General features: G+C 43.9%; 2 protein-coding genes across 7 annotated transcripts in view; one reads left to right on the top strand and one right to left on the bottom strand.

Moving 5' to 3' along the window:
- LOC147014099 (integrin beta-1-A-like) overlaps positions 1–8,274 on the bottom strand; it is a 62,749-nt gene extending 54,475 nt beyond the window's left edge. The window contains exon 1 of one of the 2 annotated variants that reach the window (XM_085851755.1): positions 8,140–8,274. Coding sequence is in view for 1 of the 2 variants with exons in the window: in XM_085851754.1 (XP_085707880.1) it covers positions 775–790 (16 nt within the window). In the remaining variant the exon portion in view is untranslated. Of the gene's footprint in view, positions 1–774; positions 1,012–8,139 lie in introns of those variants that run through there. The other variant, XM_085851754.1, reaches the window with a different exon arrangement.
- A 151-nt stretch (positions 8,275–8,425) lies between these two features.
- LOC147014098 (uncharacterized) overlaps positions 8,426–22,305 on the top strand; it is a 32,610-nt gene continuing 18,730 nt past the window's right edge. For all 5 annotated transcript variants that reach the window (XR_015050645.1, XR_015050646.1, XM_085851759.1 and 2 more), the window contains exons 1-2: positions 8,426–8,671; positions 10,085–10,216. Coding sequence is in view for 3 of the 5 variants with exons in the window: in XM_085851759.1 (XP_085707885.1) it covers positions 8,621–8,671; positions 10,085–10,216 (183 nt within the window). In the remaining 2 variants the exon portion in view is untranslated. The remainder of the gene's footprint in view (positions 8,672–10,084; positions 10,217–22,305) is intronic.

Raw genomic sequence — 22,305 nt, 5'->3', positions numbered from 1 at the left:
GTGCAGGTGGGGGCATGCTGCATGCTGAACCCCAGCCTTAAAAGGTATTTCCAGTGCAATACAGTACCACTCCTTGCATGCTGGAGAATAATGTCGAATGCCTTGAATTCAATCATCATGAGTGCCAGTGGGGATGCCAAAGCACTGAACAACAGCACAGAGCAGTACTCTCCTGCACTGTAGTCTGCAAATACCGATTAAAATCAAGGTGAGCTGAGCGGTTTCAACGACTTGGCTTGATACAAAATACCTGATTTCTGTCTGGTTTTTGAGCCCAGTTTTGAAACGTGCCTTTCCTGGACAGATCAAGACTGATGGTCGAGTGAGGTCCAGAGTTTACGATGCTCCACATCTTCAATAAGTTGGTCACAACAGAAAATGGAGGGGGCGGAGGAAGGGGGTTCTATTGGAATTTTTGGGAAAGAAAGTAAAGAAATAATACGGAACCAAAGAAAATGATAAAATCCAGCTCATGGAATGTTCATTTATCTTGTCCAACAGTGGCTGAGAGGAATGTCGCAAATTAACATTACCGGGGTCGTCAGAAACATGGAACGGTGCAAGGCACCTTGTGGTCAAGTGACCGTTTATATTTGCTTTGGTTCCCATGCAAGAGGTAAGAGAGTAAGCGAAAGATTTTGCCTTTACCACGTGAACAAATGAAAAGGAGATTCACATCGCTCGAACAAGAAAACTTCAGATCAGAGAGATTGGAGGAGAAGAAAGGCAATGCGAGAATGCGAAAGAACACCAGCCAAATCAACATCACAGTACCGGCTTCCTTGATCATCACTCATTGACTTTTGCACTCTTTGTTCCACCGGCTTGGGAGCGAATCACAGATGACGGCATGACCCTCGTGCTTTAAATCCATAAAAGGAAGGTTCCTATGGTGCAAGTCCAACTTCAAAATAGATTTTGTGCTAAAAGCTTCAGCAGATGACACATTTGAAAAATTTGATCATGGTATCCCTTCACAGGTAGGTCAAAAACAGAAATACAAGTACATCAATCGATCAGCCATTAAAACTGGGCAATGTGAATGCCGAATGCGTCCAGAGGGAAGTCGATGATGGAGAGAAGCGGCGGAGACAGCGAGACTACGCACATGTACCCGGAAGGCGACAAGACGTAGGGCGTGGAGCGAGAGGAATGTGGCCCAGCTGCCAGCGGGTTAAATCGCATATCCAAACAACGGAATGACAACGGCCGTTACGTCCTGGAAATTGCTGCAAGTCATGCAAATCACCTGCACTATCGGACCATGCAAGGGTCATCAAGCTGCTCCATGCATACTTTTTTCCAACCACACCTGACATCCCAAACAAGATATCAAATCAGAATACCTGAGTCGCCCTCCCGCGGCACCCAAATTAAATGCCCGGGTCAAAACGAATTGGTCAGAACCCCAGGAGACCGACGGCAGAAAAAGCGCTTCCCAGTAAAAGGGAGTTTTTCCAAGAAGACAAACATCATCAAGTGTCACCTACAGGACCAATGGGAAGATATAATAACAACTCCTGTGTACCTGCTTGCTTATTCCAGCTTCAGTGGTATCTGACATTGGATAACTCCCAATGAGAACTGCTTAGCTCGTTCAAATGGGAAAACCCCAGCAGAGACCTTCCGTTGAACCAACTACTGCCAGACATCACAGTTTTCTCGAACCAACAGCTTGAGTTGAGGTTTTGTATTTTTTTTCTCATCTACGACATAAAACACTAATTTACTACCAGCTGAGCACAATGATTGGTCCACCACTATCCACAACAGGAAACAAGGCCACATGCGGTCAAGGAGAATGTTAAAAAGGTGAAACAGCAAAAGTTTGCAGGCACTGAACTCAGCTCGATTGTGTTCCACAAACAAAATCCAATCAGTTTGTGGACAACCACAGCTTGCACGTGGCGGAATCAGATAGATCATGGAGGGAACCGTGCTTGGTAAGGGAAAGCAGCACCTTAGGTCCAGTGGATATATGGAATGGTAACACGACTCGTGTCGGACAATAAAGGGACCGCGAGAACATGCCGGCCAAGCTTTGCATCCATGTTTGGAATCTTCACGTGCCATTATGTGCACAACTGTTGTCTATCGTTTGCTTGTTTAACTCCCCATGAGCTGGGAAGAGAATGCGTGAGACAAGCTTCTTGAAGGAGACAAAGTCCTGATGGTTACAATGGAAACACAAATCAACACCTATCATGGCTTTGCTAATGGTAAGCGAATAAAACATTGAACGATCCAAAATGAGATCTGCATCTCCATGCTGCATCAAGGAGCAAGTGGTCCTGAGGAAGGAGGTATGAAGCTTCCTGTCAAACCTGTAAGCTTTCCTCATGTTCAAGATCTCATTGTGCCTTTCAAAAAGAGCAGGGCATTGTGCAATTGTACCCTGAGAAAAATCCTAAACTCCTGCCCTGTCGAGGACTGGTTCGATAGCACCCTGTGATGGAGTGACTACCTATCCAAGGGTAGATTGTCAGCTCTGGAGAACATTTGCAACCGGTAGTTTGCACACCGATGCTGCACCCAACTCCACCAGCCCCCTCCCCCCATCCCACCTACGCATTCCACCAGTGGGGTGTAGGACTAAAAACAACTAGCACCATTATGAACGGCCCTGAAACTCCCACCAATTCCACCACACATTCTCCCAAATCCCAAGGGTAAGCTTTGAGCGGTACAGCCAACAGGCAAAGTGTAAGACTTTTCTCGAATGATAGCATCGCAGCATCACATCCTTTGGGTCCCCTAGTGGTTTGTGCAGCTACAGTTGGAGACCAAACACAGCTGACAGGCAGCCATAGCAAATGGAAAGCAAATCATCCAAAAGTCAGGTTTGTCATGAGCAGGCATGTCAAAAAACATGGCCAAACGATGGGTCAAGTGCACCATGTCTACAGTACCAGACACAGTGCTTTTATAGCCTGAAGTTCATTCTGTAAAGATTGCTGATTGATTAAATTTCCTCTCTTTCCCACAAATGCTCCCACCAAACAAATCTCAACAATGCCAGTGTTGCACTTGTCGGATTTTGAAAATTCCAAATCGAAAGAGAGCCATCCGTCGTAGCCTGTGCAAATATCGAGTTTCCGGAACTTTTTCTCAGCTCTGAATCATCACCACCTCCTTTTGATGCGAAACGATTTAGATCTCACACGAGGGCCACGCAAGGTGTCTCTCATCGTTCCACTGTCGGCTTTGGGACCGCTACGGCGACGACAACTGTACCCCATGCAAACAAAGCAACAAAAGTGTGACTGGTCTTTGTACTCTCAATGCTACGGTCACTCCACAAAATGACAACCTACAAAATATCGGTTGTGCAGATTCAAATGACATTTTGGATGGAGAGGAGAAGGCCAGTATCCATTACATGACAGCATTTGGTTTAATATTTAACATACTGACATAAGACTGCCATACATGGGATTATTACGGCAAAATACATTTGGTGGGATTAAGTGGTTGCGTTGGGAAGGGATAAAGTGGGAAGAGAGAGACACAAAGTGTTGGGATTGAAACATTTCTTCACCTTTGTGATGTAAATGCAGCTAAGCAAGTGCATGGTACAGAAGGGTCAGTCATTACGGTACAAGCTGGTTGCGGAACCTACCTCCTAATGCTGTGCTACCCCACTGTTACCTCCAGGACTTCAAGGAGGCACTGGAACACCATCTCATATCATCCCTCCTATTCATGTCAAGTCAACTGCCATCCCACCTCACGCTTTACCTCCATCCCATGTTTTTAACCCGATTAACCAGATGAAACGCAACCCCCGTGACTTGCAGCTTAGCACAATGATTGGTCCACCACTACCCACAACAGGAAACAAGGTCACATGAGAGCAAGGAGAATGTTGAAAAGGCGAAGCAGCAAAAGGTTGCAGCCACTGAACTCAGCTCGATTGTGTTCCACAAACAAAACCAAATCAATCAGTTTGTGTACAACCACAGTTTGCACATATCGGAATCAGACGGATCACGGAGGGAACGGCTTGGGAAGGGAAAGCAGCACCTTGGGTCCAGTGGATATATGGAATGGTAACACGACTCATGTTGGACATACAGGGATCACGAGAACACACTGGCCAAGCTTTGCATCTATGTTTGGAATTTTCACGTATGGCATCATTATGTGTACACTATTGTCTATCGATCACTTGTATAGCTAACTCCCCATGGGCTGGGAAGAGAATTTGTGAGATGAGCTTCTTGAAGGAGCCAAAGGAAACACAAAATCATCATGATCAACACCACCCAGCATGGCTCTGTTATTGATGAGCGAATAAAAATATTGAAAGATCCAAAATGATCTGTGTCTCACTGTACAGATGGTTAAAAACATTTTAAGACTCAACCTCCAATCCAGTGATGTCTGGAAAAAAAAAAGAAGTATTCTTCTCCTTCTGTTCATTCATTCCCTTTCCATCCTTGTTTACTGTGTCCCCAGTGTCAGTTTCCAGCCTGGTTTATCATGAACCACCTTTGTCTTTCATGAGCCTTGATACTGCACAAGAAAAATATAAATAAAGAATGCAAGAGCAGACAAAATTTCTGAGAATCATCCGACCCAAGAGGTGCATTTTATTCACAAGGTGCTTTTACTTTTGTCCATGCGTGCACGAACATCCTGATGTTCCTCAAATGAAATTGTCACTTAAACTTCAACGACAGTCAATAACACCAGATCATCATAATCATGCACACACTCTTGACATGGCAGCGGTGATGCTGCAGCCTTCTCTTGGAATAACATCACACTCATCATTACCTCTGCCACCGAAGGTGGATGGAGGTTGTGTTTTCACCTCTCTGAAGAGGATGCTTCAAAAAAAGTTATGGACGAACATGGCCAACACTTGGTTGCGTGATAGGGACGAATCGATTCGATGTTGGTGAAGATCCAGATCCGGCCCATCAGTGGGATACAAAAAAGGTAAACCGTCAGCCTGGCGGAGGTATGCAGTCCACCGGGTGCTGTTCTCGTTGTGGAGTGCTTTTGGAAATTGTTAACTCCATAACAGAGTTTGGCGAATATACGTAATCCGTATGTACAAGATGGACCTGCCTTCCTACCTATTCCACACATCCTATACAACCCCCTCCTCCTCGTCCTTTCTCTTAGCTCTCCCTCCTACCCAACGCCCACTGTTTACCTGCAGTCCCTTCTCTCCTTATCCTCGTCAAACATACATTTCCTCAGTTTAGTTCCCACCTTCATGCCCCATTAAAACACCTTGGCCACCATTTATAGACGTCCCTTTACCAATTTCACCAGACATGAAGTGCCACAATTCATTGTGCGATCCAACGGACAACATGATTACTTAATTGGTGTTCACTTCTGCTTTATACACTGTCCCAACACTGTCAAAATGTAGACGTATCGTCCTGACAACAGTCCTTTTGTTGGTCCTACTCTTGTTCCTGCCATTACGTGTTCATGGTCCCATGGGCTCGGGTGAACGGAAAATTCATTCTGGAACATAGTGCAAGTACATTCTGTACAGACAATACGATGCTTACTCAAACATATGGCGAAGAACGCAACACGAAGTCTCTACCATCAAAAAGCCTGTCAGACGAGGGAGAAAAAACAAAACAAAGGACGTTTCATTCAGAGTCCGAGTGCAACCCTGGTGCAGCCAAGTAGTGCGGAACATCCATCTTCATAAAGGTTACCGTGTTAGTCGGTGTCGACAGGTTGCACGGTGGATTTTAAACAAAACCCATTTTGAGGAAGAGTTCATAAAACCCAGATACAGGTGAATGGTGCGTCTCAAAAATCCTGAGATCTACACAAGATTCATTTTTCACTAACGAGTGATTATCAGTGTTTGACCAGTTCTTCTGGTGAACAAGTCAATAAATCATAATTTAAAAAAAATTAATAAACTTGTTATACAATAAACACAAGACACAGGAAATACACAGTATGCCACAACCATGCTAAACTGGTTCCCTGTCAATCAGCTGTCAAGACAACAAAATAAACGAGGACACCTCAGTGGTCCACCACCCATACATCCATCCACCCATCCAATGGGACCATACTCTGTGCAGAGCGTTGGTGCTGCTTAAGCGGTCTCCTTGGCTGTTGGGCACAATCCTGGACGGGTCGTCACTCCGACACGGGATACCAGCAAGCTGGCACTCATTTTACCGACCTCGGAAGGATGACAGGCAGAGTCAACCCCACCTGGTATCAATTCAACAGCTGAGTAGGATTTGAACTCAGGATCTGAGGATCCCAAGCCCACCACCCTAACTATTAAGCCAACACCAGGCATGTGGTCCACCAAAATGGTCACTAAAGTTTATTTCAACAAGAAAACTTGGTCAATTGCTATAGATTACTGAACAAGCACAGAAAAAACATTTTGTTAGTCCGTGTGGTTTTTACCCACTGATGACATCATCAATAATCTATATTAGAAGGATTTTCTGGATACTGATCTAAGGCTCATGGAGGAGCGTGAACATCAACCGCATGACGGACAAGGGCAGCAGTGGACTTCAAGTGAATTAGGACATTAGTAAACTATGTACATTTACATGGAACTACAAGGACACATGTGTAGTGCAATATATACACATATACATACATACATACACAGTGTACGATTCGAGCATGGGTCTCCTGCATCACGTGTCGGGTTCAGATGGGAGCATGAACAGGTTCATCAACCTGAACACTTTAAAATAAAAATAAACGAATGTCACCTGCAGGGTGACCCGTATCTTGCCAAAAGGTGACCACGTGTGACTTCTTTAACGTCACAGAGGTGAACAGAGCTGCTATCCACCAGGAGCGACTCCTTGAGGAATATCTGCCTACGAGAGATTCCGATGAGAATCGTTTTACAGAGTAACCATGAAAAATATGCTTTTGCCTCATAACGTCACCAAATGACGTCATAATGTCTCAAGCTTGACATATCTAGAAAGCACTCATCGAGGTGTTCAATTGGAGGTACGACACAATATGGTTCCTAAAACTTGAAAATTTGACTTTGGGGTCAAATATGTTTGACCTTAGGTGCTAACCATGAAGGTCAAGGCCAAACGCCACCAAAAATTAATCAGCTGAGCACCAGACCATGAACTATATTCCCATGAAGTTTGAAGACGATCCGATCAAAATTACTCAAAAAATAAGGGTTTAGTCGACTCCCCTGATTTGCGACAAAGTGACCTTGACCTTTGACCTTGACCTTCAAAATTTTGTGCACTGAAAGGGACCTCTATAGGCCTCTGATATGCGAAGTTTGAAAAAATTTCCAATGATAACTGTGCTCTGCAGAATTTTTTATACATGATTACAGACAAACAAACAAAAAAAAAAACACACAAGCTGACTAACATATCTTGCAAAAACTTCGTTTTGGCAAGATAATAACCTCGATGTGAAGCTCATGGTGGAGTCATTGTCATTGACATGAGGATCAACATCTCTCAAGTAACTTTGGAAATGTTCCATCTACAAAATGGATGACACGTTTGAAAAACTCATGTGACACCAATGATGGCAGGGAAGGGTATGCAGAGGAGAACGAACACACACACACACACACACACACACACACACACACACACACACACACACACACACACACACACACACACACACACACACACACAACAGTTCCCAAAGGCAAAGACTGAACGGATGGGTGGAATGAGTCACGTCCAACGTCTCCGCAAAACCAGTCATTGGAGGAAGCCCATGCGATAACGCATCGACATCAATATCCTCGATAATAAATAAATATAATCGAGTGAGGGATTAATGATGGAGGGAGTAGAGTTCGAACTTTGAGCCTTTTGAACATCGTAGAGTCCTTGTTAAAAGGGCTCGGCACTCCGACGGGGTGTGGCCAAGTTTACACATTCAGAAATGAGCATTCGGATCTCGGTGAGATTTCCTCAAGAAGGAAGAAAGTAGATCCACAAGACAAGACCCTGACGTCGGTACAGTGTACATTGGATCACGTGACATGGAGTTGTGGTAAAAGAGGGTTGTAATTAAGTGAGGACGGGAAATTATCCCTCCCCTCCAGAAACCGCTACACGTAGCACGTTAGGGGATGATAGATCGAACACGACATGGGTAACCGCAGATTAACCACACCTTGAGGGCCGCGTCCGTGTCCACGTCCTTGTCCACTTTTGGAAGGAAGGATAAAGTGGAATGCGGAGTAAAGCCTGAAGACAAGGAGTGACCGGGACCCTCGGTTTTACCCCGCCCCACGAGGAGGTAATCTCGCTCGTGATTGGCCGGCTGGTTCAGTGTTGTTGTTGTCGTTTTAAATAAATTTGACCGCTATGGAAGAGGCGACACAAATAAACCTGATCGCATTAAGCACATCATTTCTACTTTTCCGAAAAGCCGTTTCTCAATTAATTACACGATGGATTTTACTTCTTGGACATTTTACGAAACGTTTGAAAAATATTTATTTCAACATAAGCAAATAAAGACAACTACATATAAATAAAGAACTAAAAACACACTGGTTTCCCCAAACACGATGGTCTGTAGGCGATGGGGATAAATCGGTAGACAAACGCTGTTGGCCAGAGGGTGTCGAGAAGCAAGCCCTCTGGCCAAAATGCTGTTTTTGGAGTACAGCACCGTCATGCCATTCCGAAAGGCTGAACGTGTGAGTGTCTGCTGTTTTGTACTTTCTTGGATACAAAAGGAAACTGGAGGCAGGAGGAGGCCATTCGACCCATCCCCCAATTTATCAACAGTAGTTTTTTATGGGACTTTTTTACTGTAGTTTGTGGGTGTGTAGTTTTTTTGTACTTTTTTTTTTTAAGTAGTCATTTTTCTTCTGTAGTCGTGTTTTTTATTTTTATAGTTTTATCATTTTTGTGGGTATTTTCTGTAGTTTTTTTGTGGGTTTCTGTAGGTTATTTTGTGCGTTTTTCTGCAGTGTTAATTTTGTATTTTTCTTCTGTAGTTTTTTTTTTGGGGGGATTTTTTTGTGAGTTTTTGTAGTTTTTTGCATTAATTTTTTCTCGTTTTTTGTGTGGTTTTGTGGGTTTTTTTGAGGTTTGTTGTGGTGTGTGTGTGTGTGTGTGTGTGTGTGTGTGTGTGTGTGTGTGTGTGTGTGTGTGTGTGTGTGGGTGTGTGTGGGTGTGTGTGTGTGTGTGTGTGTATGTGTGTGTGTGTGTGTGTGTGTGTGTGTGTGTGTGTGTGTGTGTAGGGGGGGGTTAGCATGGTTGCTAACATCTGGATATTTCCAACCAACCTTGGCTTCCCAACATCCATCTACCGTAAGCAGACTTTCACAGGGCAGTATACTCGGTGGGACTCCGGCAGCTCCACGAAATACAAAATTGCCTTGATCAATATCCTGGTTAACAGAGCACAGAGAATTTGTTCACCTTGTAATCTTCCTGCTGAAATTGACAAAATCATGAATATACTCGGTGAGAATGGTTATCCTGAGCATAAGGTTAAGAGATACAAACACAAGTTTCTAAACACCACAAAAGATCGGAAGATTGGTCCGGACAAATGTCCAGTCGATATCAGGATGTCCTGGAAAGGGCAATCATCACGAAGGTTTGAAGTACAAATCAAACATATTGTATCCAACGCGTTTCTGGCTGTGCAACCCCGAGTAATCTTTACCTCTCACCGTTTGCTGACGTCAGTCAACAAGGATGTGCTACCGACCTCACAAACCAGCAATGTTATTTATGAGTTTAAGTGCCGATGTGAAGCTCGGTACGTGGGCCGTACAACAATAAGATTGGCTGATCGGATGAAACAACACGTCCCCTTGGCGATTCGAAGAAAGATTGTGAGGGTTAGAACACAACCAGTGCGAGCATGTAGAAATATCCAGCAACCACCGGCCACTGTATCTGCTTCATCTGCCATTGCACAGCACTTGGTTGCCAGCCCCATCTGTGCAGACCAGTACAATGCGGATATGTTCAGGATATTGAGCAGACGTCAGAGCTCGTTTCATTTACATATGTTGGAAGCAACCTTCATCCTTACCACCAATTCAATATTATGTTGTCAAAATAAATTTGTATGATCTCTGTGTCTCTTTCAGCATGGAAAGATCAAGGGAAGTACGGCAACAAATGGTGAATGGACCTTCGGGGAAACCCATCCCCCTCTCTCCAGGATGCGGTTGCAAACGTCAATCATCGACGAACTCTGCTCCAGCCAATGGAAGCTCGAGGTGAAGATGAGCCGACCAATGGGTGTTTGGTTCAACCGTAATGATGTCACGGTTAATCCGATCAGTGTCTACCTTATTGAGACCTGTGGAGAAAGCACACGCCACACCTTCACTTGCTGCGATTTTTTACCCCGAATTGTGCAGCACGAAAAGCTTCGGTCACTATTATGTCGTGTTTGTATCCATATTAAAATTCTGTAGTACACAACGTGTGTGCGTGTGCGTGTGAGTGTGTGTGCGCGCGCGCGTCAGCCTGGTGTTGGCTTAGTTGTAAGGGTGGCGGCTTGGGATCTCAGGGTCCTGAGTTCAAGCCCCGTTGGCTGCTGAATTAACACCAGGGGGTTGACTCAGCCTGTCATCCTTCCGAGGTCGGCGAAATGAGTACCAGTGTACTGGTCCCAGTGTATGCCCCGGTTAGAAATAGACCCTACCGATCTTCACAAATATGCATTTTTTACGATAGGAATGGGTAGGATTATAAGTGACAACTGGAATAAGGTTCACTATAAGCTTAGTTTGAAGTAAATAAGATCATTTTTGACGAAGTTATGAGCGAAAAACGATTTTGATATTTTCGTGACCTTGACCTTTGATCCAATTGGACCCAAAAGTTAATGGGGTCGTCCAAGGTTCATTGCCCACCTGTGGATTAAATTTGATAGTGTTTGCTGAAGCCGTTTTGCCGTAAAGTTGCTAACAAACAGACAGACAAACAAACAAGCAGTCATAGACTGGTACTTACGAAATCGTCAACTTCACCTCTGACTTTGTCTAAAAAAAAGCTGTCTCTGGAGAAGTTAGCGACGCAAACCAGAAGTTTCTACGATGATTCTGTACCAAACCATCAAAAATCGAATATTTGACCTCACTGTGACCTTGACCTTTGACCGATTTTGACCAAAATCTAATCAGCACTAACCATCACCCTCCTGAATCACATGGTGTAATTTGACATTGGTAGCTCCTTCCGTTCGAGTTATCGTGCCTACAAAAAACAAAAAACAAACAAACAAACAGAAACGGAAGTCATCAATATACTTACGAAATCTTTAGATTTCATAAGTAACAAGTAGTCATAGACTGGTACTTGCGAAATCGTCAACTTGACCTCTGACCTTGTCTAATAAAAGCTGTCTCTAGAGAAGGTAGCGACACAAACCAGAAGTTTCTACGATGATTCTGTACCAAACCATCAAAAATCGAATATTTGACCTCACTGTGACCTTGACCTTTGACCGATTTTGACCAAAATCTAATCAGCACTAGCCATTACCCTCCTGAATAACGTGGTGCAATTTGACATTGGTAGCTTCTTCCGTTCGAGTTATCTGTACCAAACCATCAAAAATCGAATATTTGACCTCACTGTGACCTGGACCTTTGACCAAAATCTAATCAGCACTAGCCATCACCCTCCTATCACGTGATGTACTTTGACATTGGAAGCTTCTTCCGTTCTCAAGTTATCGTGCCTACAAACAAACAAACAAGCAGTCATAGACTGGTACTTACGAAATCGTCAACTTGACCTCTGACCTTGTCTAATAAAAGCATGAATCAGTCAGAAGCCCAAGGGGAGCTTGAATTCTGAATTCATTGTGGTCTACGATTTTTCACTGTGGTTTGCAGATAATGAGTCCCAGACAAAAACTAGATTTCTTATAAAAAATTCCATTTTTTTGTTTTTATTTTTCAAAAAGTGATTCAGTACCAGCAGGATATGCCAGATAATAGGTGTATTACTTTTCAGAAGAATCTGATAAAAGACTTATATATATATATATATATATATATATATATATATATATATATATATATATATATATATATATATATATATATATATATATATATATATATATATATCAGTTATTCATCGCTGTTCCAGAATTTCGACAACCGAGTTTTAAGTGTCCTAAGCGATCGCAAAAACCGAAGACAAAATTAAAATCGAAGTTAAAACGAACTCGTAACGTCGAGCGAAGCAAAAATACTCCATTTCTCCACATGAATTTACGGAATTATGTTTGACCTCACTGTGACCTTGACCTTTGACCGATTTTGACCAAAATCTAATCAGCACTAGCCATCACCTTCCTGAATCACGTGGTGTAATTTGACATTGGTAGCTTCTTCCGTTCTCGAGTTATCGTGCCTACAAACAAACAAACAAACAAACAAACAGAAACGGAAGTCATCAATATACTTAGGAAATCTTTAGATTTCGTAAGTAACAAACAGACAAACAAACAGGATGATTACAATATCCCGCTCCCTCCCTCCGGCGGGGGGGGGGGGATAATAATAATAACAATAACTAGCCAAACCCACGCTCCACGCAAAGTTTCTTAAGCGAGGGTTCGTTAGGACGTCAATATATCCAGTGGTCACAATGCGATTTATAGAATTTCTTTAAATACAATGTTTCTTGTTACATTTTTTTGTGTCAAATGCACCTGGAGGTAGTCAGCATGTGCAGAAGAGGGTTTTACATTGCAGACGCTGTTTCCTAGAAGTGGCATTACGACTCTCAGCGGTGACGGTCCGTCGACAAGACGTTATGACGTCAGCAAATGACCGATGTCATGACGCCTCTCAGCGGTGACGTCACACGTCGCCATGCAAACGAATGTAAAAATTAGAAAAATTCCCAAACCTGTCCGTCTGGCACGATCTCACATAGCCCATGCTGTACATTAGACCACAGAGCACCCGCATGACGAAAGTGGCGACAATCCGATTGTCCGGCAGTTTCGGAGATACGTCCACAAAATATGGCTTCGCGTATTAATATAATAATAATTTTAAATAACCATCATGGACAGAACCTAAACCAAATGGTTTTTTTTACTTTAATGTCTGTACAACCCCCCCCCCCACCACCCCACACACACTTCTAAAGACTGCCTCATTGGTGGATGCCACAATACCCAATGTGACCTATGGCTATCCAAATTTGGCCGTCCCAATTTGGCTATCCAAATTTCCACGAGCCCTGCCTCTCCAGTACATGTTGGTGACATGGATTTAGTGAACCTTCCTCACCCATTCATTCCAATCCTGAAAGACCATGGCTTAAGTGTTGTTACACACATGTGTGATCCTCAACTGAGCAGAGTACCAAACAACAAAAATGATGGGGGCTCTTCCAGTTGTGGTACCCACAGTCCAAAACCAAATTGCAGAATATAATCAATTCCCCCCCCCCATTCCTTTCAACTATTTGGTCCCTGACAGCCAAACAGTTCCTTTGCTGTACGCGCTGTCGGGAACGGTCTCCACACATCCAGGCTCTCAAGGCCTCATACGGATCACCAGGGGTCTCTACTGCTGGTCACCCAACCAGATCTCCCCATCCAACGGGTCTCCATTTCCAGACACCACCGGCTACCAGGGACAAATAACCTCAGGGTGTGGAGGGGGGGGGGGGTGCAGTCACTGCTCCTCCAGAGCTTGATCCATTCCTGAGGTCCCACACATCTTCCCCACCCACACAGTCCAACATCTCATCTCCTCCCCTGTTGTCATTCAATTATCAAATAATGCAATGCAAAAGTAGTGATCGTGTTCCGATTCTGTCATGGCCTTCTCACATGTTATCACTGGCATTCATTCTTGAAACAATTCAATTCATTACACCAAACAGACATCAATTCCAGACAATTTTGGTTCCTAAACCAATCCCTTTTCTGACAATTGAGTCACTCTCACTCACTCTCATCCAATTAAGCATGTCCCAATTTATGGCAAAACTGAACCCTTGGGACAGTGAGCACCTTAAGTTTAAGTAGTCACAGGTTGGTCGGATCTAAGCGTGTCATCCATCCCTTCTAGTTTTTCTCACACCGTTTTAATCCACCCCTGTGGATTCGTTGCTTTCAATCTCCCTGGGTTCCAAACTTTTTCATTTATTTATTCTAAATTTGTGTATCACTCCAAAATCTTGGAGATCACCCTGGCTAATGTTTGGGTGCAATCGTAGACTTTAAGCATACCTTCAATGAGGTGTCAGATAATAAAACCAGCCACAAGAACAGTGTTTACAAACATTCTTGCGAGACGCAGCAGGATCTCTGCCTGCACCCCCGTCCAGGATCCAGTAGACCCAAATTTCTCTCATTCGCTCCCAGAAGCCTACATCCTCCTCCGGGATCTAGTAGGTCTAAAGTTCTTTCATCCATTCCTGTTCGATGCCCTGCATCCTCCTCCGGGATCTGGAAGGCCTAGAGTTCTCCCATCCACTCTCGTTTGATGCCTACATCCTCTTCCAGGGTTTGGTAGGCCTAGAGTTCTCCCATTCATCCCCAGAAGCCTGAATCTCCCTTTGAGATCTGGTAAACCTGGAGTTCTCACATCTCCTCTCAGCCGATGCCTCTCATCGATGCCTCCAGGAAGAACCCTGGCCACGGCTAAAATGCACAGACACTGCCACAGCCCAGCCAAAACTTTACCTCCTGGGCACACCAGGCCAAGGGTGGAACAAGGTCATAACCGGCTGACCTACAACCAGCATGTCTATAATTCCCACAGGCACACATGGACGCTCCACCATCCACGATGGTTATCGCAAACACCATCACCCAACCTTGGGCTGTCACACTCGTCTACTCGGCTGCCTGCGATAAGAGCTGGAGTGAGTTGAGATGTGTCTTGGCCTCATGCAGCTCTTGTTCCAGCTTCTCTGCTTGCATTCCCTGCTCCTTTTCAAAAATCACTTTCCAGGCTTCACTCTTAAATGACTGCAGTTCAGCAGGCAATGCTCTGTTCTCCTGGCATAAACTCTCAATCAGATCTTTTTCATCGGGTCCCTCGGTAAAGTTGGGTTCCAGAATCAGCAAAAGCTGTGGTTCTGGTTCTGGTTCAGGTTCAAGTTCCAACTCTTCCTCTTCTGGAATCACAATTTCTGGACTCCCATGCTCAACCAGTGCAGATGCCCTCATGTGCAGCCACTGCTCTACCTCCATGGGACGGGAGACTCGGATTCCCGCTTCCTTCAATACAACCACTTCCTCGCACCATCATCGACATTTCGTCAAGAATCCCTTCCCGATGTCAAATGGAGTGGTGGGAGGGGGGGAGGGGGTTCGAAAAATCCCGCTCCAGACACCAATTGTCGTAGAGTTGGTGGGGCTCGAACCCCGTACCTGTCAGCAGTTGTAGGGGTCTAGGGGATTTGGGGTTCAATCCCCACTACCTAAATTCGTGATCGCCAGGCAGCCAACACCAACCAACCTCCTGGGACGGTCAAGCGGTCCTTAGTTCTCGGAGGCGGACACGCTCATTGACATGGATTCTTTAATAAAACACAAATACTCATAATAGTGGGGGCTCTTAGGTCAAAATATAGGCCATACCGTTAGATGACGGAAGAAAGCACCAAATTTTGTACGCAACATCAACTGGACACAAGCTTTAATTTCAGTCGTGGAGCCACATCAAATTTGAGCTTGAAGGGAAGTTTTCAAAGTCAAACATATAGGTCAAAGGTCAAGTTGGTCGATTTTACGTTTTTGGTTGCAAAGTGAAGAAATAACTGATATCTATCCGGTTCACTCTTTGGTAATTACGAACACCTCATCAATAATACAGAATTATTTGATTTAAAAATGGAATTAATATGAAAATCCATTACAAGTACATGAGATAAATAGAGATTTCTCATAATGTATGCGAATTGCGCTAGAACACCATAACTGGGAGAGTACGTCTCAAAATGACCATACATCTTGGTAACCACATGCAGTCAGGTGAAGGCTTACATTTCTGATGAGTTTCATGTTGGATTAACCTTCACTTCCAGACTTTTTTGCATTCAGGACAACCGCCTGTGAAATAGTGAGGCAAGCTTGGGAATCGCACAGAGTCCGATTGCTGACATCGGGTCCGTACAAAATCATGGATACGAGATGTCTCAGGGTGGAAGGTGTCGAATCCTTCTGGCATCCTTCTGTGAAGCTCCCGTCGAATTTTAAGATTTTGTGATTAAATAAGTCTTCACGGACAATACGAGCCGCCCTCGTCAGGATATTTGCGTCTTCACTAAAGTTCCTAGCTTTAGTGGCATCCCTCATTAACACTCTCAGGCAGTCATCGAATATTATGATGGTATTACGGCCATCGAATTCTTTATGGCAATCGGGGAAATGATCCAGTATCTGCTGCTTGAACCGTGTCTTATTGACAGTTTTATGAATCCCAAAGCTCGCCAGTCGATCAACATATAAGGAATGCCACGCCGACAACTTAAAGATCAGACATTAATCATTTCGCATGCAGTTTTCCATGTACGACACAAGCTCACTGAATGCCCGGGACTCATTCACGTGCTCATCAATGTTGAGCGTAGCGTTTTCCTTCCTTTTGTAGGCCCGATACTTATTGTTCATGTTGGTGAGGAAATTTTTGTGGTACATGGCATCAATAGCAGTGAGGTATCCACCAGCGATTCTGGCATGCAATTCTGTTTCTTGAAGCTCCATGACCATAAGACGGAGCCGCCGATCTGCTTCTTTGGTACTGAAGCGATGGAGATTACCAGCCTCTAGACAAAACACGCAGACATCTGGGGCGACGGAGCATAGTTTCAACCGTCTCGATTCATTGGTCTCGTCAGCTTCAACAAGACATTGTTTCGCGGCACCATTTTTCGCTCTGATCAGTTTGGTGTTGCTGAATTTGGCATGGCAGCTCTTGTGCCAGACAGCACGATTATTGATCAAGTCAGTGACAGTGACCTCTCGAAAATAAACAGCCACAGGTAGACTGTTGATCGCCTTGAATTCTCGCACGTTGCCGATTAAATTTTTGTAGGCATCCCAATTATGTTGGCGTATGATGGGATCGTCAGCCGGACACCTCAACATTTCGCTTGTTTGACGCTGGCAGACGAGGAATTTTGACCAATCAAATGTTGTTGTGGTGAATTCATTCTGTAAAAAGGTCAATAGGTGATGGTCACTGATTTTAAAATGGCGTTCGACCTGCAAAGGAGTGATATATGGTTCATCTTCTCCACAGCCGTATGAAATTTCACATGGATGAGTTTGAGCATGTGATCAAAACGTTTTCCAAAAGGCTTCCTGTCCAAAAGGCTTCCTGTCCAAAAATGTAATTTGAAAAAAATGTTTAACAAGCTTCATATTAGATTTTTGGAAATTCTCAATTTAGAAATGCATTCATACTGATTTCTGAAAAATTAATACAGCGTGTTTGGAAAACTTTTTTGTATGGGGCTTTTTTGCATGTGAAATTTCATACCAATAAGATAAATGCCTGTGGCGAAAATCAATCGGATATCACTTCCTAGCAGGTTGTACAGACAGTAGAAGAAAATATTTTAATATCGTGTACTTTTTTTTTCATCTCCTACAAGAATTAAGAAAAATCCTGAAACTTGTTGGGGTTCAGGATGTCAAAAGGGATATTTTGGTATATCAAATCTCCTGACAAAGCGAAAAAGATCGCACGAGACTCCGCCCGAAACACAAAATTCATGCACAGTGACCCGAGAATCGCTGCTCATTTTGACCCATAACACTTCCAAAGTTATGTCTAACTTGTGTGCTGAAACCTGTTGGATATCCTATCTGGTATAGAAAACGTTTTAAGCCATCAGCCATGGCTCAGAAAGTGCCTGAAAAATCAAGTTTCGTTCCACTCATCGGGGGGGGGGGGGTAGACAAAGCATTAATAATATGATCGTATGTATTTGGATATATACTTATCCAAAAGCTCTCCACTCAAATAGCTGCAGTTATTGTGTATTTTCATCTTGAAAATCGATGCATTCGCCGCACTCTCATTTGAATTTTCTCCACTCGGATCACGTGTGGGCCACGTGACGCCTCGACAGCCAATAGATCGGATGACATCGTATGCAAATTTTGTCAGACTGTCATGTGACCAGCTAAGTTGTCCAAGATGGCAGCTTCCTGCAGGGAGGAAATCACCGGCAGCTGATCGGCAATTTTTGATGAATATGGCCAGTGAGGACGCTCCCCGTGTATTATTCACCAGGACAATGTAGCGAACGAAGAAGTCAAACGTTTTACGTCTGTATGATGGGATAAATGGAGAGAAAGTGTCAACAAATGGCTCGTCTTAGACGGTCACGAACGACGTTTAGCCGAGAGTGCCGGCGCGGGAGGACTAACTTCGATTACGGGCCTATTGTACCCAGAGTGCCGGTGTAAAAATTTCAAGCTAACCCCCCCCACCCCCGATAATCTGAAATCAATTTCAAGTTACCCCCGGGGGTAGCTTGAAATAGATTTCATCCTACTCACTACAATTTCAGATTACCCCCCTCAAAACATTTATTTATGGATGTCTATTGACAAAAAAATAGTAATTTAATTGATATTGAAAACTAATTAGGGAAAAACCATTGACCACGTGACAGCCTTTAAAGAGTGTGCAATGAATTTTGATTTTATTATGAATGATTTTATTTTAATATTGTTATTAATTGAAATCAGTATTTCTCATAAAGTTATAGTTTTTGCCACATCTTTATGAAATCCTTCTTCGATATAGTTGATCCAAATAGACATACTGGTAGTATATATTTTTAACCAACTCAGACTATACTTGCAATTATGGAAACGACGCAATAAAATCAATGTATAAGAAAGGCAATGAAAACGGCTTATTTTTAATTCACAATTTCGTTGTGGTGGTGGTGGTCGTCGTATGGCAGCTTAGCTGCCGGGGTAGCTATCATTTCTTGAAGCGAGACTATGCAATGCCCCTCTACCAGTACAACCACTGGAACTGGTACTCATTTTGCTCACTCTGGAAGGATGACAGACTGAGTCAACCCCCGGGTGCATTAATTCAGCGGCCGACAAGGCTTGAGCTCAGGATCGTCGGATCCCAAGTCGCCATCCAAACCACTGAGCCAACACCAGGCTACGCACTCAGCCTGTCATCCTTCCGAGGTCGGCAAAATGAGTACCAGTTCCAGTGTGTGTACTGGTAGAGGGGCACTGCATCAGCGACAAGAAATGATAGCCACCTCGGCAGCTAAGCTGCCATACCACCACCACAACTAAATTGTGAATTAAAAACAATCCGTTTTCATACATTGATTTTATTGCGTCATTTCCATAATTGTAAGTATAGTCTGAGTTGGCTAAAAAGATAGACCAGTATGTCTATTTGGATCAACTATATCGAAGAAAGATTTCATAAAGATGTGGCAAAAACTATAACTGTATGAGAAATACTGATTTCAATTAATAACAATATTAAAATAAAATCATTCATAATAAAAACAAAAGTCATTGCAAACTCTTTAAAGGCTGTCACGTGGTCAATGGTTTTCCCCCAATTGGTTTTCAATCTCAAATTACTAGTTTTTTGTAAATAAACATACATAAATAAATGTTTTGAGGGGGGTAATCTGAAATCGTAGGGGGTAGGATGAAATCGATTTCAGATTATCGGAAGGTAACTTGAATGGGGGGTAGCTTGAAATCTTTACACCGGCACTCCGGGTACAATAGGCCCATGATCGAAGTTAGTCCTCCCGCGCCGGCACTCTCGGCTAAACGTCGTTCGTGACCGTCTAAGACGAGCCATTTGTTGACACTTTCTCTCCATTTATATTTTTTATTACAGACGTAAAACGTTTGACTTCTTCGTTCGCTACATTGTCCTGGTGAATAATACAAGGGGGAGCGTCCTCACTGGCCATATTCATCAAAAATCGCCGATCAGCTGCCGGTGATTTCCTCCCTGCAGGAATCTGCCATCTTGGACAACTTAGCTGGTCACATGACAGTCTAACCTAATTTGCATACGATGTCAGCCGATCTATTGGCTGTCTAGGCGTCACGTGACCCACACGTGATCCGAGTGGAGAAAATTCAAATGAGAGTGCGGCGAATGCATCGATTTTCAAGATGAAAATACACAATAACTGCAGCTATTTGTGTGGAGAACTTTTAGATACGTATGTATTTGGATATATACTATCATATTATCAAGGTTTTGTCTAACCCCCCCCCCCCCCATGAGTGGAACAAAACTACACGATACAGCTTACGGCTGATGGCCTATTTGTTTAGGCCACAAAATCTCGAAAGGGGCATGATATCGAGACTTGTGTTGGATTTGAGAGTTTGAATCCAGCTGAAAAAGAGAAGGCTGACAACTGAGCTCTGAAACTGGTCAATAAGTTGCATGTTGTTACATAAATTGTTGACATGATTCACATTATCACGAAAGCAATCGTGACATATTTCACATTTCTACATTTTGACAATGAAGGTGATGTCGGAGAATTCAAATTTTCGACTTACCGCCGCCATTTTAAGGAGCGTTCTGCGGTTGCTCCGTCGGAATTGGAGCACGTCAGAGGCGTGGTCGTCATTCCAAGCCCTTCCTCCAGCAGAAAAGGAGCACGGGATGACGCAGGGGCCTTCCGAATTTTGGCACCCTGTATTTCGGCAGAGGTTGACATTTTTGAGTGGCTTCGTGACTAAAAATCTTTAAGATAGGGTAACGTAGCTGCATGAAAAAAAAAATTATGCTTTCTTCAGACTTGTAACGGTAAAATTGCCTAGAGCCCCCAATACAAGGATAACAACGAACAAATTAAAAAAACAACTCCTACGATCGAGGCCTCGCACACACAGACAAAGGGTATCAACGAAAATAAACCCCCCCTTCCAAATCACTGGTACTTAGCCTGGCCCTTGTCGATTTGGTGCTGGGAAGCTTCATCCAGCACGTGCACTCGCCAAACAAAATGGCGCCGTCTCCCGCCGAGACCGGGAGGAAAGCACATCCACCGTCCAACGGGACGCGCAGGCAGGATCGCGCCTCGCCTACCGCAGCCTCCCAAACTCCATTGCACAAATCCTGCCAGCACCTCCTCCATCAGCTCTCGCCGTGCACCAAACAACGCCAGCCGCGCACAGACTTCACCTTCTCCAAACACATCTTCACAAGGAATCTCCTATCTTATCCGCTCCCCTGTCCTTGGGGCGTGGCCTCCTCGCCTCCAAACCCGGGAAGGCGGGGCTTCTCCTGTTGTTGTTGTTGTTGTTGTTGTTGTTGTTGTTGTTGTTGTTGTTGTTGTTGTTGTTGTTGTTGTTTCAGGGACTCGATCCCTGGCTTCCGGCCAGACTTGGAAGATAAAAACAGGGGAAATCACGGAGGGTTTAATCACGTACAGGGGAACTTATTTTTACTCCCTAAGATAATTAACACCGCATCATCATCCCTCGTGTGGTGACACGTGACACTGAAGCTCACAGATTTCCTTACTGAAATACATCGTGGTGCTCCTACCCGTCCACGGACCATGCTACACGAAACAATCCAATCCGTACTCTTAAATCATTTCATCTACCCCCAAAACAATAACTACACACACACACACACACACACACACACACACACACACACACACACACACACACACACACACACACACACACACACACACACACACACACACACACACACACACACACACACACACACACACACACATACACACATACACACATACACACAAACACACAAACACACACAAACACACACACACAAACACACACAAAAACACAAACACACACAAACACACACACACAAACACACACACACACACACACACACACACAAACACACACACACACACACACACACACACACACATCTCCTTTTTCCGATAGATACAAAATTCTTGAAAAAAGTTTATTTTGTGATCAGAACCAAACAAACAATATATTTATAACAGCAACGTGTGGCCCTAAATGGAGTTCTTTCATCCCCTCTTCCTGTGCAGGCTGGAGTTCCTCAAGGTAGCATTCTGTGCCCTGTTCTTTTTCTGGTTTTCATCAATGATCTCTCGGACTCTCTGGAAAATCCTCTATTTCTCTTTGCCGACGACTCCACCCTCTGCCGTACCATCTGTCATCCCTCAGACCGGCAAGCAGCAGCTTCTTCACTCACTGCAGATCTGGATAAAATCACAAACTGGTCCAACACGTGGAACATGTCTTTCAATCCAGACAAATCTCACACTCTCACTATGTCTCTTCGAAAGGACCGTTTACAAAACCCCCCCATCCACTTTCTCA

Source organism: Eptatretus burgeri, chromosome 13 (assembly GCF_056783735.1).
Source record: "Eptatretus burgeri isolate ZD-2024b chromosome 13, Ebu_testis_v1, whole genome shotgun sequence".
NCBI lineage: Eukaryota > Metazoa > Chordata > Myxini > Myxiniformes > Myxinidae > Eptatretus > Eptatretus burgeri.
The sequence above is the reverse complement of the archived record's forward strand: the minus strand, read 5'-3'. Positions and strand labels throughout refer to the sequence as shown.